Source organism: Coregonus clupeaformis, chromosome 37 (assembly GCF_020615455.1).
Source record: "Coregonus clupeaformis isolate EN_2021a chromosome 37, ASM2061545v1, whole genome shotgun sequence".
Taxonomy (NCBI): domain Eukaryota; kingdom Metazoa; phylum Chordata; class Actinopteri; order Salmoniformes; family Salmonidae; genus Coregonus; species Coregonus clupeaformis.
In genome coordinates, this window is record NC_059228.1 from 3,459,037 (window position 1) to 3,477,325 (window position 18,289).

General features: G+C 44.1%; 1 protein-coding gene across 2 annotated transcripts in view; it reads right to left on the reverse strand.

The window, feature by feature from the left end:
- LOC121553184 (actin-binding LIM protein 1) overlaps positions 1-5,646 on the reverse strand; it is a 124,452-nt gene extending 118,806 nt beyond the window's left edge. Inside the window, exon 1 of one of the 2 annotated variants that reach the window (XM_041866153.2) lies at positions 5,253-5,646. In XM_041866153.2, coding sequence (XP_041722087.1) covers positions 5,253-5,352 — 100 coding nt within the window. In that variant the 5' untranslated portion in view covers positions 5,353-5,646. The remainder of the gene's footprint in view (positions 1-5,252) is intronic. The other variant, XM_041866165.2, reaches the window with a different exon arrangement.
- Positions 5,647-18,289: the final 12,643 nt, after the last annotated feature.

Genomic DNA, 18,289 nt, shown 5'->3' on the forward strand with positions numbered 1-18,289 from the left:
CTGCATGTTAAAACAAACTTGCTTGCAACCAAAGACCCACAAGAATAAACCAGAAGATCAGTTGATCTCTCATTGTTACCATGTCAAGTGATTATACTTCTAGACAGCTGCGTCTAGGTCAGGGGTGTCAAATATATGGCCTGCTGGCCGAAGGGGTCCAATCCAGCCCGCGGGAGGTTTGAGTTTTAAAAAATCATAACGTTAAAAAAATGTTTTATATATACATTTAAACAAACTCAATATACTTTAAAATAACTAAAACCAAATCTTGACTGTGTCCAGCTTGCTAATGATCACCTAAATGAAACCTAGGCAGTCAGGGATCATCAAACATTTCCAAAACGATGGATAGAGGACTATTTGTTTTCCAATTTTGACAGCGATTAAATATTGTATAACCTATTTTCAGTGTGGCCCTCCGGACCTCGTTGAAGACCGAATGCAGCCCCCGGGGCAAAATGAGATTGACCTATCAGGTGTATCGGAAACTGTAAGGCTGATGAATGCAAAAATACTAGAAGCAGTAGGCCTAGAATATAGAAGTAGTAGGCCTATATTTTATTCAAACGTTTCACCTTCAATGGCAAAATAATATAATATGTGCTATTTGAATAACTTTATAAGACTCCATTTGATTAAAAGAAGATAGATTACGATTGACTTGATTTAGTTACAATACATCATTTGAAATATGGACAGTCCAGGGATATTTTCCTGCCGATCTTGATAAGAAATGGCCATACTTTTTAAAGACAGGTTTCTTTTTAAAAACAAGTTGTAGTTAATGGATTACATAAATTGTAAACAAAAAAAACATAAGACTAGGCTCCTTTACGAAAAAAGAATGCAGTCAGAGTGCAGTATAACTGCAGTACACTGCAGTATAACTGCAGTATGCTGCAAATACTGCATCCAAAATAACACTGATTTTTTTACTGCAGTAATTTCCCAGTGTAACTGCAGTTAGAGTGCAATCTTTTTTTGTAAGGGCTACATCAACAGTTGTTTTCCATTTATACAAGTTGTCAGGTAAATTGCCACCGTAGATTTGCCGTTGTCAATGAGGAAATACTTTATTTCAGTAGTACAGAATGATTGAAAAAATCAATTGTAGATCAATTGTAGAGTATGAAAAAAAAAAATCAGCACTCACTAACTGTAAGTCGCTCTGGATAAGAGCATCCGCTAAATGACAACAAAAAAAAAAGATCACCCTTAGTCTGCTAAAAAAGCAGGATTAATTTGTTCCGATGATAATACCCATCAGAGGGCAAAATAGTTTTTTCAGATTATGGAATTTTCACAATGCCCTCAAATGACATAATTTCCAAAGGAGCATGTTGACAGCTGGTCATGCTTCTCATAGTGTTATATCTAGAATACATACTATAGCCTACTCTGACCAAAATATTATTGCAGATCATTGTATGGGGTCAATTGCAACCAGCATTGGCCAGCGTACTAACACTGGGTAATCTAAAATCTAAAATCACCCAGTTGATCTAAATTGCAACCATCATTGGCCGCTGTATTGCTTCTCCCTCAAATTGATATCAGTGTTATTATTTTGTCCTGGTTGCTGTGAACATCTTTGAAGACATTTGCGCCCTCTGGTGGGTATTATCATCGGTGTAAATTAAACCTTTTTTTGTCAGACCAAGGATTTGTCTTTACAATAATTCTGTACAACTGAAATAAAGTATTTCCTCGTTTACCATGGCAAATCTACTGTGGCAATTTACCTTTCATGTTGGTGTACTCACTTTATAATTTATAATTTATTTAATCCAATAAGAACAACTTGTCTTAATACAGAAGGTCTATGGTAATTTCTAATCAAGAGGGGAAAATAAAATATCCCTGAACTGTCCATATGTAAAATGTGTAACTAAATCAAGCCAATTGTGAATGACTAAATATGTGTTAATTAAATTGGAGTCTCATCAAGTTATTTCAAATGACACATTATATTCTAATTATGTTGACATTCAATATTAAATGTTTGTAGGAAATATAATCCTATTCTTACAATAAGTAGGCTATTTTAAATCAATTACCAGCCTTCCGATTTTCAATGTTCCCATGTCGAAATTTAATTGGGGGCTGGAGTAGAGAACCTAGACGCAGCTGTTTGGTATCATAATCACTTCCCACGGTAACGAGAGATCAACTGATCTGCTGGTTTATTCTTGTGGATTTTTGGTTGCAAGCAAGTTTGTTTTAACCCATAGGTGCATGTAATCTCCCGTTAGTAGCGTTTTAAGAAATTCAGCGCTAACCTGCAGCACAGCGGTTAATTCTGTCTGTTGGTTGAAATGGGCCCATGATGTATTTAGCTGATGTATAAACAAAGGTTTAAACAATCAGGGAAACCTTTGCCTGTCATCTTTAATGTATAATATAATAATAATAATATAATATGCCATTTAGCAGATGCTTTTATCCAAAGCGACTTACAGTCATGCGTGCATACATTTTTGTGTATGGGTGGTCCCGGGGATCGAACCCACTACCTTGGCGTTACAAGCGCCGTGCTCTACCAGCTGAGATGTAATTAATGTCTTAAACATTGTTGTGCCATCCTATATTTTGGGGGGGAGTTGAATAGACAAGGTTATGGATCTATGGATCGCCTCAAGTAGCTTTGTGAAGCCTCAATTTTATATGATTTATAAAGCCTTTATTAAGCAGTACTTATGTCACCTTTTAAAAAGCACTGGTTTATGTCAACATTTACATTCACATTTACATGTTAGTCATTTAGCAGACGCTCTTATCCAGAACGACTTACAGGAGCAATTAGGGGTAAGTGCCTTGCTCAAGGGCACATCGGCAGATTTTTAACCTAGTCGGCTCGGGGATTAGAACCAGCGACCTTTCGGTTACTGGCACAACGCTCTTAACCACTAAGCTACCTGCCGGGTTATGTCACATTTGACATTGCTAGTTATTTCACATGGTTATGCTACATTTATGAATCCTTTATAGAGCATGACATACGGTTAGAGATTATTTGTGACCCATTTATGTAGTGCTTATGAAGCCTTTATGAGTGGTTTATGAAGCCATCATAAGTTACACTTTTTTAAAAGCGGGACCGTATACACAATAAAGACCGATTTTAGTGGACCATATCTTTCCGATCTTCCTACAGGCTGAGTGGTTATTGCGATCGAAACTACTCAAGTTACAATATGCTCTAAATGTGCAACTTAGCAGATGCTTTTATCCAAACACTGAGTGCATGCATTTTCATTATGTATGTGATCCCTGAGGGAATTGAACGCACAACCTTGGTGTTGCTAGCGCAATGCTTTTACCAACTGAGGCACACAGGACCACATTGATCCAAGTCACATTTACATTGATTGCAACAACAACTTGATTCCAAATAAAACGTTATTAATAGCATTATTTCCATTCCATTACTTCGCGGGACACCTTTGTTGCCTCTACTTCTTTAAGACCATGAGCAACACACACACACACACTCACACACACACACACACACACACACACACAGTCTGAGCCACAGGATTAGGGGATATAAACTATGTAGAGAGTCCTGGATTGGTCTTGTAATCTTGAAACCATCTAATTTTGGAGGGAAATTTCTTTTGACTAAGATTCACAAAAAGGATTTATAATAAAAGGATTTGCGTGAGACTTCATGAATTAAGGATGATACCTTGATTAAGGACTGGATTTTCCATCCTATGCCAAATTTAGAGAGTCAACCAATTATTCTGATGAGAGGTTATATGTGGAATGAACAGGCAGAGAAAGTGAACTGTTTTCATACTAGTATGCATTTGGCAAAACCTACAGAGAAATAAACATGCTGATAGGGAATGTTGATAAACAATTATTTAATATAAAATATAAGATCAAATATACGCTTTCTGGTCTGTAAGGTGAACACATTTATTGACATGCTACTTCTACCTGCACAAACTGAACACTGTCACTTAAGCCTTGTTGACACTGCAGGCCTTAATGCACAAATCAGTTTAGATTTTCAAATCCGTTTTGGAATACTGGCTGTCCAAACAGCAATTTACAAATGACCAAATCGGATTTGTGTGTGTTCAGACAGCAGTCATTTGCTGACATGGCTACGCTAGTTGTCAAAGTAACAATGGGTGTGTACGCAGTGGTGTAGGCTGATTGGTTATCGTGCTTCCTATTACTCATAAGTTATGTAGCAAGCTAAGGTGACAACAATGCCTGCAACAAGATATGCCAAATAAAAGTCTAAAAACCGCTTGAAGGCAAATAAATCTGATTTGATCGTTTAGACACAAGTCGCATGGCCAGCAATCAGATTTATATCTGATTCCAAACCACCTACAAAGGTGGTTTGAAATGTGGCTTGTAATATCCGATTCCATGTGCATTTTTGGCTGTTCAGACTGCAGTGTGAATAAGACTTTAAGGTCACACACATCACTTTTGTATAAACCATTAAATAAAAATAAAATATATTTTTTTTTACTATCACTCTTACAGGAATATACTGTCCACAAAACAGATACTGTACAGTTCACATTGCAAACATATACTGTACCTTACACTACCCACTCTAAAGCTTTTGAAAATCATGATACAAGCGAGGATGATGATGACAGAGCAGAAACAGACTCTAGAGGAGAACTAGGGCTTGGCCTCTATTTCGAATGAAATGCATTGCTCCTTTGTCACAGCAGTTCTACGGACACAGGAGGATTGGCATAGCTCTAGGCTGAGCCTGACATCAATCTTTTATTTATCTGTCTATTTTTCACCCACAAATCTAGCCTACATCAATTCCTCATCCATCCAATGTACTGTACAGTAAAGAGTCCAATAAAATGAATACAAAAGCATATAGCAGGATAAACAATGAGGCAGAGGACACGCGCACACACACACACACAGGGACTGATGACAGAGGCTGGGTGTGTTAGAGGACAGGATGGTTTGTTCTGCTGCAGTGGGGCACAGCCCTGCTCCTCCATTCAACGGTCTATCTTTGGGTGTAGCTAACTACATATAAACACCCCTGCTCCCACCGTACACACCAACACAAATAAATACCCACTTCAAGACACACTCGCACAAACACACCATGATTAGACACAAAAGACAGCATCCCGTTGTCATCCTAGACATCTGGATCATTGAGAGAAATGAATCCCATGTATCCTCAGTCATTGGCCTGTTCCTTCCAACCCTCCTCCACACTGTACAGGATAAACCCCCCTCTCTCTTACCGTCCAGTCCGAAGCAGGAGCCGATTTTCTGGGCGTAGTTGCAGAGCCCACCATCATAGGGAGGCTGCTTTTGCTGCTGCACCGTACTCCTCTCTCCCATCTCTTCTACACACTCACGGTCCTGTCCCGGCACTGTTTCACTTCTTCCTTCCCCTTCTCATCAATAATGCAGTCTTTTGCACGGACACACACACACACACAGAGGCACACACACACGAGAGTCACACACAAGGCCAAATGTACGCACACACGCTCACACACACACATGCAGACAGGAAAGTGCTGAGGCGGAGGGTCTTCATGCTGCTGAGTGTGAGCAGGCAGCCCTGTCCTGTTGTCAGACTAAGGAGAAGCCAGGGGATTGGGTTACTGCTGTGGTGCGATGCCTTCCCATTCAGCACCGACTCTGAGTCAGACAGATTCTGCTGCAGTGCAACAGGTAGGGAGAGCTTGCTGGCCCTTCCCAGAGGAAGGGTGGGGCTTTGGACAGGAGGAAGAGGTGTGCATCCCTGACTATTTTATTGCATACCAGGGAAACATCTCAATAGGCCTGCAAAATAGTAATACAAAATAATAATTTATATATATATTTTTTTTAAAGTAGTGCACTGGGCCTTTACCAGTCCTGTATTAGCGGTTCAATGTTGTCACGTCTCCTCCCGTTGCTCCCCTCCGGCGCTCTGATTTGCCGGTCTACTGAGCCACCGGTCTGAGCGCACACCTCGGCAACACCGGAATGTAAACCCAACGCACCCTAATCACCTCCAGCGCACCTGCACCTCATCATCTCATCACCACCCCTATTTAGCCCTGGACTGTTCTGTATGATGTTGTGTGTGATTGTTTAGCTTTGTGTCCTCTATCTTTGTTACTTCTCTTTGTCGTTAAGTAGACCTTGTTAATTCCTGCGTCTGCGTCTGCCTCTTTGTATACTCAGTACTCATCACACACCAAACAAAAATGGATGCAGCAGGAGTTTCCCAGTGCCTCGACCAGCACCAGCAGCAGCTTGCCCAGTTGAACGCCGCCTTGCAGGAAGTGCTCCAAACTCTGCATAATCTGCCCAGCGCTCCGGTTCCACCTCAGGGAGCAGCTAGTGCCCCCAATCCACCTGTTTCCGTGCTATCACCCACTTCTGCGGGAACCCTCGCCCTACCGGAGCGCTATGACGGTAAAACTACTAAATGTAGCAACTTCCTGCTACAGGTTTCACTTTATCTGGTGCGTCAGCCTGGGGCACATCCATCTGACCAAGCCAGGATAGCGCTGGTGATTTCACTACTTAAAGGAAAGGCGCTGGATAGGGCCATGGCAGTCTGGGAAGGAGAGGAGGCAGTGGCACTACCCTACCCCACCTTCCTCACTCGGTTCAGGGCGGTGTTTGATCATCCCATGGAGGGAAAGGACGGGGGTGAGTGTCTCCTCCATCTACAACAGAGATAGGGGCCCGCGTCCGAGTATTCTCTGAGCTTTCGCACGGTGGCGGCGTCTTCCGGCTGGAATGAGCGTGCTCTGCGCACGGCCTTCAGGAGAGGCTTACGGGAGGACATCAAGACGGAACTCGCATGTCGGGATGATGAGATGGACCTTGATACCCTCATCACCACGTCCATCCGTCTTGACGACATGCTGAGAGAGAGAGACGGCGTTCTCAACACCTCCCGGAGCCTCGACGCTCACCCCATCTGAGCTATGGAAACCGCCCTGCTTCCGAGTCATCACCCATGGAGGTTAGCAGCACCCCCTACACCACCACGGACCACAGATCTCCTGGCGGCTCCCTATCTAGGCGGTCTGACTCCCGTCGCTGCTCCATTAGTGTTACGTCAGTTCCTATCACAAAACCATTGTTTTTAGTTCCCATAACCGTGTCTTTATTCCTTCTCTTCCATTTCTACTGCTATGATAGATTCCGGAACAGCGAGGAACCTTATAGATAGGGAGCTGGTCTCTGAATGGGGGATGCCCACCGTGCCACTGCCATCTCCGCTACACGTCACCTATCTGGACAATAAACCCCTTGGGTCAGGCACCATTTTGCACATCACTCTCCCCATCGTCATCACCATTCCCACACTATCGGAGCACCACGAGGAGCTGTCATTCCATATCGTCACGTCACCCCTTCACCGGATCGTCTTGGGATTGCCCTGGCTCAGACTACACAACCCCACCATCAATTGGAGCACCAAGAGGATCACAGCCTGGTCTACTTCATGCCGGAAGACCTGCCTGCCGGTACTTTGTTGTTCCACGTCAGTGGAGAGTCCGGAGTCCGCCCTCCAGCCCAACATTCCACGTGAGTACGCAGATCTCTCCGATGTCTTCTCTTCATTAAAGGCTACGTGTCTCCCTCCTCACAGGCCCTGGGACTGCGCCATTGACCTGCTGGAGGGACAACACCCCCATGAAGAGTCGAGTCGCATTTACCCCCTTTCCATGGCGGAGACTGAGGCCATGGAGAAGTATATGGTGGAGACCCTGAAACAGGGGTTCATCAGACGCTCTACCTCTCCTGCCTCCGCCAGCTTCTTCTTCGTGGCCAAAAAAGACAGAGGACTGAGACCATGCATTGACTACAGGGGACTGAACGCAGTCACCACCAAGTACCGGTACCCCCTCCCTCTGGTTCCGTCGGCCATCGAGCAGCTACGAGGGGCCCGGTACTTTACCAAGTTGGACCTGAGGAGTGCTTACAACCTGATCCGAATCCGGGAAGGAGACGAGTGGAAGACGGCATTCAGCACTACCTCAGGCCACTATGAATACTACGTCATGCCCTACGGCCTCGCCAACGCACCTTCTGTGTTCCAGTCCTTTGTCAATGACGTGTTCCAGGACATGCGGAGTAGACAGAAGGTGGTGTACATCGACAATATCCTGATCTACTCGGCTACGTTCGAGGAGCACGTCAGAGACGTCCGAGCTGTCCTACTCCGCTTCCGGGAACACAGCCTGTTGGTGAGGGGGGAGAAATGCGAATTCCACCAACAGGCCATCTCCTTCCTGGGAAACCGGATCAGTCCTCAGGGGGTGTTCATGGAAGGAGTGAAGACGGACGCCGTCAGGTCATGGCCAGTGCCCACCACCATCAAGGGCCTACAGAGCTTCCTGGGCTTCGCTAATTTCTACCGGCGTTTCATCAGGTCCTTCAGCTCCATAGCCGCCCGCTCACCTCTCTTCTTAAGGGTGGGCCTGAGAAGCTGGCCTGGAACCCTGAGGCTGACGCTGCCTTCAAGAGGCTGAAGGAGAAGTTTACCACAGCGCCCATCCTAAAACACCCAGATCCATCTCGTCCTTTCATCCTGGAGGTGGACGCTTCGGAGGATGGCATGGGTGCGGTCCTCTCCCAGCGGCACGGTAAGCCAGAGAAAATTTATCCCTGTGCCTTTTTCTCTAAAAAGCTTACCCCCGCAGAGAGGAACTATGGAGTTGGAGACAGGGAGCTTTTGGCGGTGGTCCTCGCTCTGGAGGAATGGAGACACTGGCTGGAGGGCCCAGTCCATCCATTCCAGATTCTTACTGACCACCGGAATTTGGAGCACATACGGGCAGCGAAACGGATGAACTCTCATCAAGCCAGGTGGGCCCAATATCTCACTCGCTTCCAATTCATTCTGACCTACCGCACAGGATCCCAGAATGTGAAGGCAGACGCACTCTCCAGGATGCACCATACCGGAGAAAGGAAGGATCTGGGGGGTCCTATCCTGCCCTCATCTCATCATTGCACCTGTCGTTTGGGATGTGGATGAAGACATCTGCCTGGCGGCTCACTCCCTTCCAGTGCGTCCTGGGGTACCAGCCGGACCTGGCCCCTTGGACACCCAGCCAGACTGATGTGCCCGCTGTCGACGAGTGGTTCCACAGGGCCGGACAGGTCTGGGATGCCGCCCATGTCCATCTCCAGAGGGCCATTCGTCGGCAGAAGGACCAAGCCGACCGCCACTGCAGTGAGGCCCCTGTATTCCAGCCAGGGGATCGTGTCCACCTGCCCTGCAAGAAACTGAGCCCCCGGTTTGTGGGCCGTTTAAGGTCCTTGGGTGGATAAATGAGGTGTCATACCGGCTGCTCCTTCCTCCTCACTACCGTGTCTCACCCACTTTTCATGTGTCTCTCCTCAGGCTGGTGGTTCCTGGTCCTCTGGCAGATGCCGTCCCCCGGGGTACGCCTCCTGCGCCCCTGGACATTGACGGGAGTCCGGTGTATGCGGTGAGGGACCTGCTGGACTCCAGGTTCCGTGGGGGACGGCTCCATTACCTGGTGGACTGGGAGGGGTATGGTCCTGAGGAGAGGAGCTGGGTTCCGGCTGGGGACGTTCTGGACCCCAACCTAATTCGGGACTTCCACTGCTGCCGCCCTGACCGGCCCGCTCCTCGTCCTCAGGGTCGTCCTCCTGGCCTGCGACGTCCAGCGGCTGGAACCGCGCGTCCGGGGGAGGGGGGGTTACTGTCACGTCTGCTCCCGTTGCTCCCCTCCGGCGCTCTGATTCGGCAGTCTACTGAGCCACCGGTCTGAGCGCACCACCTCGGCAACACCGGAATGGAAACCCAACGCACCCTAATCACCTCCAGCGCACCTGCACCTCATCATCTCATCACCACCCCTATTTAGCCCTGGACTGTTCTGTATGATGTTGTGTGTGCTTGTTTAGCTTCGTGTCGTTTACTCTATCTTTGTTACTTCTCTTTGTCATTGTTAAGTAAATCTTGACCTTGTTAATTCCCGCGTCTGCGTCCTGCCTCTTCATATACTCAGTACTCGTCACAAATATAGCCGTCTGTAGCGCGGCAAAAAAAATAATCTGGTGTTAATCCCCTCCCAACAGGGGCGTCATATGGGTAGGCAACAACAAAAAAAAGTAGATTCAAATCATTACAATCCCGATGAAAATGCAATGGCGGTTTACCGTAAAGGCTGGCTTTAGGACCATGCGGAGCATTGTTTGGAGAGAATCTGCCAGTCTGTACGCCTTTTCTGTCACTTTTAAAAAGCAGAGGGCAGAGACAGTGCCATTTGCTTTACCGATCAGCTGTTTAGGCAGTGCACCGATTGCTTTGCATTTGAACTTGGCCTTGTAAGCCTTGTTGTAATCTGATAGCCAAGAGTTAATTTAATTGGGAGGTGGGGAGACCTCTTTTTTTTTTTTGGGTGACCATTCAAAACCATAAGCTGTTTTATCGCTATTAAAATATAGGTTGTGATAGCTTTAAGCCTAATTGTTATTTTCATGTATTCGCCCAGTAGGCTAGTGCAATTTTGGTTTCATGTAGGCCTGTTGGTATTAAAATAAACAACTGAACAACTTTATTTAGAGCATGTCTTGTTTTTGGCTTCAAAGACAATAGCAGTTGTAGGCTATAACAAATGTGCATTGTCATGCAGTGACAGAATGATAATTGAGATAATGCAAATAATTAATGATTAACCAGTTGGGCTAACTTTTTGGACGTCTTGCTGTAGGGCTTCATCATCATCCTCTGCCTGTAGCCTTCCTGCCTCTTGTATAATTAATTGTATAATTCATCAGTCTTGCTTGTCCATCTTCCTGAATTAAAATTAGATATTCTAGCAGATCAATCTTGCTGGCAAAACGTAATTAAATATTGCTAAGTTGTTTAGCTATAGTGTGGATGTATGGCTGTTTTTTGGATATAATGAGCACCCAGATGATGCGTAGACAACACAATAATATCAGACAGATACAGTGGGGAGAACAAGTATTTGATACACTGCCGATTTTGCAGGTTTTCCTACTTACAAAGCATGTAGAGGTCTGTAATTTTTTATCATAGGTACACTTCAACTGTGAGAGATGGAATCTAAAACAAAAATCCAGAAAATCACATTGTATGATTTTTAAGTAATTAATTTGCATTTTATTGCATGACATAAGTATTTAATACATCAGAAAAGCAGAACTTAATATTTGGTACAGAAATATTTGTTTGCAATTACAGAGATCATACATTTCATGTAGGTCTTGACCAGGTTTGCACACACTGCAGCAGGGATTTTGGCCCACTGCTCCATACAGACCTTCTCCAGATCCTTCAGGATTCGGGGCTGTCGCTGGGCAATACGGACTTTCAGCTCCCTCCAAAGATTTTCTATTGGGTTCAGGTCTGGAGACTGGCTAGGCCACTCCAGGACCTTGAGATGCTTCTTACGGAGCCACTCCTTAGTTGCCCTGGCTGTGTGTTTCGGGTCGTTGTCATGCTGGAAGAACCAGCCACGACCCATCTTCAATGCTCTTACTGAGGGAAGGAGGTTGTTGGCCAAGATCTCGCGATACATGGCCCCATCCATCCTCCCCTCAATACGGTGCAGTCGTCCTGTCCCCTTTGCAGAAAAGCATCCCCAAAGAATGAGGTTTCCACCTCCACGCTTCACGGTTGGGATGGTGTTCTTGGGGTTGTACTCAACCTTCTTCTTCCTCTAAACACGGCGTTTAGACCAAAAAGCTCAATTTTTGTCTCATCAGACCACATGACCTTCTCCCATTCCTCCTCTGGATCATCCAGATGGTCATTGGCAAACTTCAGACGGGCCTGGACATGCGCTGGCTTGAGCAGGGGGACCTTGCGTGCGCTGCAGGGTTTTAATCCATGACGGCGTAGTGTGTTACTAATGGTTTTCTTTGAGACTGTGGTCCCAGCTCTCTTCAGGTCATTGACCAGGTCCTGCCGTGTAGTTCTGGGCTGATCCCTCACCTTCCTCATGATCATTGATGCCCCACGAGGTGAGATCTTGCATGGAGCCCCAGACCGAGGGTGATTGACCGTCATCTTGAACTTCTTCCATTTTGTAATAATTGTGCCAACAGTTGTTGCCTTCTCACCAAGCTGCTTGCCTATTGTCCTGTAGCCCATCCCAGCCTTGTGCAGGTCTACCATTTTTTCCCTGATGTCCTTACACAGCTCTCTGGTCTTGGCCATTGTGGAGAGATTGGAGTCTGTTTGATTGAGTGTGTGTAATGGTGTCTTTTATACAGGTAACGAGTTCAAACAGGTGCAGTTAATACAGGTAATGAGTGGAGAACAGAAGGGCTTCTTAAAGAAAAACTAACAGGTCTGCGAGAGCCGGAATTCTTACTGGTTGGTAGGTGATCAAATACTTATGTCATGCAATAAAATGCAAATGAATTACTTAAAAATCATACAATGTGATTTTCTGGATTTTTGGACCTGGACCTGGACCTGGACCTGGACCTATGATAAAAATTACAGACCTCTACATGCTTTGTAAGTAGGAAAACCTGCAAAATCGGCAGTGTTTCAAATACTTGTTCTCCCCACTGTATATTTTTTAATTAATAGAAATTAAAATATAGTTGTTGCATAAGTATTGAGCTCCTGCAGTCAATACATGCTAGATACACCTTTGACATTGATTACAGCTGTGAGTCTTCTTGTTTAAGTCTATAAGAGCTTTGCACACCTGGATTGCCCATTATTCTTAAAAAAATTATTCAAGCTCTGTCAAGATGTTGGGGATCATGGTGTGCTGGAAGATTTTATGTTGGAGCTTTTTTATTTACCAATTTCTATCTTCTATGTTTGTGCTTTTCTATAAACCAATTTCTGTCTTCATGCAAATGACTGATTGAACGAATCCTCACCATCAGTCTCTGCAATCTGCAATTTGTCAGTACGCCCAGAACCTTGTTTAGAGAAAGGGATATTTCAGTGTCAAGGTCTCAGCTTAGAGAGAAGAAGCCTCGTGAGGTATTGGTCTGTCACATGTATGACCCAGTATTGGTCGGTCACATGAAGGAATAAAACATTAATGATTAATGAGTTATGAATAAGCTAAATCATGCAAATATGACTTGTCTGCAGTATATAAGAGAACTAACGGGACTGCCCCGTTAGAGCTTCTGACAGACGTTCACTATGGTGCATTACGTTTGTTGGAACCTCTCCAGCACGCTGACAATAAACAATTATTCATTTAAGATTGACTTCGAGTGTCCCTGTGTAAGAATTTCCACAACAATTTGGCGTCACGAATTATACTGTGAGCTGCCCAGGAAGAGACACATCATCTGCAAACAATTGAGGGACAGCAACTGATTTCAGTAAGTCAATTTAAATGAATTTGTATCAAAAATAGCCTCTGTTCTCTTCTATCTCCCCACAGCTGTGCCCTTGGAAGATAGGAGAAGAAACAGGATGGGCTGAGAAACTGTGGTCACTTCTCAGAGGCTCTTTGTCTTATGCCGTGTGACAAGGTTACTCAGAAGCAAAGAGAAATTGAAACAATACAGGTCTATCTGTTCCTCAAGTTTATCTCTATCTCGAGTGGCAAGTTATCTCTGCGTCGCCCCATGTCCTTGACGATACGCCCAGACCAGCTGCAGGGAGCAGAAAGGGAGAACCATCCTTTCTCAGAAGCACAGTATTGCAAGTTATGAAAATCTCTTTACCAATGTTAAGCATATAACCTCAGCAAAAAAAGAAACGTCCTCTCACTGTCAACTGCGTTTATTTTCAGCAAACTTAACATGTGTAAATATTTGTATGAACATAACAAGATTCAACAACTGAGAAATAAACTGAACAAGTTCCACAGACATGTGACTAACAGAAATGGAATAATGTGTCCCTGAACAAAGGGGGGGTCAAAATCAAAACAGTCAGTATCTGGTGTAGCCACCAGCTGCATTAAGTACTGCAGTGCGTCTCCTCCTCATGGACTGCACCAGATTTGCCAGTTCTTGCTGTGAGATGTTACCCCACTCTTCCACCAAGGCACCTGCAAGTTCCCGGACATTTCTGGGGGGAATGACCCTATCCCTCACCCTCCGATCCAACAGGTCCCAGACGTGCTCAATGTGATTGAGATCCGGACTCTTCGCTGGCCATGGCAGAACACTGACATTCCTGTCTTGCAGGAAATCATGCACAGAATGACCAGTATTGCTGGTGGTATTGTCATGCTGGAGGGTCATGTCAGGATGAGCCTGCAGGAAGGCTACCACATGAGGGAGGAGGATGTCTTCCCTGTAACGCACAGCATTGAGATTGCCTGCAATGACAACAAGCTCAGTCTGATGATGCTGTGACACACCGCCCCAGACCATGACAGACCCTCCAACTCCAAATCGATCCCGCTCAAGAGTACAGGCCTCGGTGTAACGCTCATTCCTTCGACGATAAACGCGAAGGACCTTGTGAAGATGCTGGAGGAAACAAGTACAAAAGTATCTACATCCACAGTAAAACAAGTCCGATATCGACATAACCTGAAAGGCCGCTCAGCAAGGAAGAAGCCACTGCTCCAAAACCACCATAAAAAAGCCAGACTACGGTTTGCAACTGCACATGGGGATAAAGATCCTACTTTTTGGAGAAATGTCCTCTGGTCTGATTTAAAAAAAATAGAACTGTATGGCCATAATGACCATCGTTATGTTTGGAGGAAAAAGGGGGGCGCTTGCAAGCCGAAGAACACCATTCCAACCGTGAAGCACGGGTGTGACAGCATCATGCTGTGGGGGTGCTTTGCTGCAGGAGGGACTGGTGCACTTCACAAAATAGATGGCATCCTGAGGAAGGAAAATTATGTGGATATATTGAAGCAACATCTCAAGACATCAGTCAGGAAGTTAAAGCTTGGTCGCAAATGGGTCTTCCAAATGGACAATGACCCCAAGCATACTTCCAAAGTTGTGGCAAAATGGCTTAAGGACAACAAAGTCAAGGTATTGGAGTGGCCATCACAAAGCCCTGACCTCAATCCTATAGGAAATGTGTGGAACTGAAAAAGCGTGTGCGAGCAAGGAGGCCTACAAACCTGACTCAGTTACACCAGCTCTGTCAGGAGGAATGGGCCAAAATTCACCCAATTTATATTGGTCTGTCCTCTCATGAGGTTATGGCGAAGGTGACCACAGATGGTGTCGAGATGCATGGAATGGATAATTTGACCAAGAACAGTGTGAACCTCAATCCCCCCTAACCGGCTGAAGTATTATCCTTCACCACTTCTACCGTGAGACCTGAGTCCGAGCCAGCAACCTGTACACAGCATCCAGTCGAAGCTATCAACTGCCTTTTCTCTCATGCCTTTTCTCTCAGGAGTGCAACATGAGTCCACGTGGAGTGGGCATGGAGAGAGATCCCATCCAAACTTCTCTCATGCTGCTGGTGTACTGGTAGGAAAATGGACAAGACTTAATGGACTGTAAAGGACAGTGGCAGCTCAGGTGAGAGACATTATCAAGGGCCATCCACTTTGAACATGTGCCATTGGGAGGACGAACTGAAACACTATCTGAACAAAAACATGAAGAAACGCCAAAGGATGAGTGCCGGGAGGGAAGGGGGCAGTCAACTGTGTGCCCGTAATTGATTTAGGTGTCATGACTGTGCCGGTCTTGACACCTTAACACTGCCATAAATTAGAGAGGAGGATAATCTATCTCTGGCCCTCTTGTATGGTGAAAGGAATGCCTTTGTTTCAGAGACTTAACGCCGCCCAAAAACTTCAACATCCAACAATGAACAATGGGACAATATATTTCAACATTCAAATGTTGGGAATGATGAGAAATGGAATATGCAAAATGAATGTCCATTTTGTGATGTCATTAAAAATGGTATAAAGGTGTTATAACGAAAACATTGTGACTTGAAGAGCTTTTACACTGTGGATATCAGGTTTACATCCTATACGTTGTGTAGAAAATATCAAGGAGGAAGACAATATTTTCGTGAAGATAGGAATGTGATTTTAGCTTTCTATCAAGATCATAGTGATGATAATACTTTTGCCTCGTAACTAGCCACGCCTGATTGAGCTCAGAGAGTGAGTCAGTATGACAGAAATGCCCCTCTTTACCAGAGTGCATAAAAGATTGAGTTAAGAATGATCAGATCAGACTAGACGGACCTCAAGCTATAGCTTTTGTCCATTTTGGTCCCGACCCTGAAAATCAACACGAGGTGAATACGGCAAAGTTGCCTCCACTAACAATCAATGTCATGGCTGAGTAGCTGTTCTAAGTACTGTATCTAAGAAGGTGAATTTAAGTGGGACCATCCTGTTACTCTCTTCAAACCATCGTCTACTACACTGCTCTCATCACCCCACAGGGGATCATCGACATGGCTGATTAGCCGTCCTCAGAAGACCACTTCCAGAACGAGTGAAAGTAAACAGATAACTAAGAAGAAGGACGGCAAGCCAGACAAAATTAAACGGGCCTATTTATATAATGAATATGAATTTGGAGGATAGAAATGATTAAATATTAAAGCATTATACCTATCACTAAAAGCTTCAGTCATACAAAAGTTATACTTAAATCCGAACTGGTTCTCTAGCAAATTAGTAAGATTGTCTCACCCCATGTTCAAGAATGGTATTTTTCCCTTTATTCAGATTACAACCTTTCACTTTCAGTTATTTGAAAAGGACATCATCTCCCAAAAAGTTGTTTGCAATTTCAATTTAATCCTCCAGAAACAACAGAATAAATAATGCAACAAATATTGTGGTTAAACTCAAATATACTACTTGATAAAAAGCCAGTATAATCTTCGTAAATTATATCATCAGTAGGACTGGTGGAGTTATGCAGCTAACAAAAACATATGGAAATCTCTGCTCTACCCAAAATGTGAAGGAACACAGTTGGAGAGATATGGCATATAGAAGCAAACCGGATGGACATCATGAAAATGATCGGAGAGGTTGAGGGTAGAGGAAGTTCAGGAGTAAAAACAAACAAAATAGAATTATTGTAAAATTGACTGTGTCCATAAAATGTATATAGTATGTATAAGCTGGAAGTAGAGGCCTAAGTATTGTTGTTCACTAGTTTACTCCAATTAGGGAAGGGGTGGTGGGGTTGGAAAGTACTAAAGGGTCATATATTTTTTTAAAGGATATGTATATATGTGTATGTATATGTTTTATATGTATGTATGTATGTGTATATGTGCATGTATGTATGTATGTATGTATGTATGTATGTATATAGTTTTGATGTCTTCACTATTATTCTACAATGTAGAAAATAGTAAAAAATAAAGAAAAACCCTTGAATGAGTAGGTGTGTCCAAACTTTTGACTGGTACTGTACATAGACATGGAATAACTGGTAACTTTAATAATGGAACTCTAGTCACTTTAATAATGTTTACATACTGCTTTACTAATTTCATATGTATAGACTGTATTCTGTTCTACTGTATTTTAGTCAATGCCACTCTGATATTGCTCATCCTAATATTTATACATTTCATATATTCCATTATTTTACTTTAGATTTGTGTGTATTGTTGTGAATTGTTAGATACTACTGCACTGTTGGAGCTAGGAACATAAGCATTTCGCTAAACCCACAATAACATCTGCTAAATATGTGTATGTGACCAATACAATTTGATTGGATTTGATTTGAACTATACCGTAGAAATGGAAGATAAATCACAGAACATAGATGTTGTTGTGGCAGCTGCAGAGAAGTACTAGGGTGTAAGAGGTTTTACTGCATAAGAGTTACAAGGTGTGTTGAACAATAGTGTCCCGTCCTCCCAGGCTGTCAGCCTGATGTAGGATTAGTTATGGTCAAATTAGTGGAATAGGGTGGTGATTTTTATTTTAATTAAATAGTGGTATATAGGTGTAGGGTTAGTTGGTGGTGCATTTTGTTTTCCTTTCCCCCATCCATTTAAGTTTTTGTATCACGAAATGTAACGTGATTGACTACACACTACCACACAGTAGGTGGCGGCATGTACAAACAAAATGTACGAACGCCATGATACCAAAGAAGAAAAAGAAGACGAAGAAGCAGAATAAATATTTTACCAAAGATTTGTATAAGTAACCCAAGATAGACCAAAGCCTGTCGTGTCTAAAACAAACAAGGAGGTGGGCAGAGCCAAGCAGGGGCTAGCGAGATCCTATTGGCGCGTTCTAGCACGTATTTGCATATTTTCATTAGGGAAAGCCTACTATGTGAAGTGCGCGTGTGCAATAACTCAATTCGCCCTTGCATTCCTTCTAAAGAAAGCACATGTTTG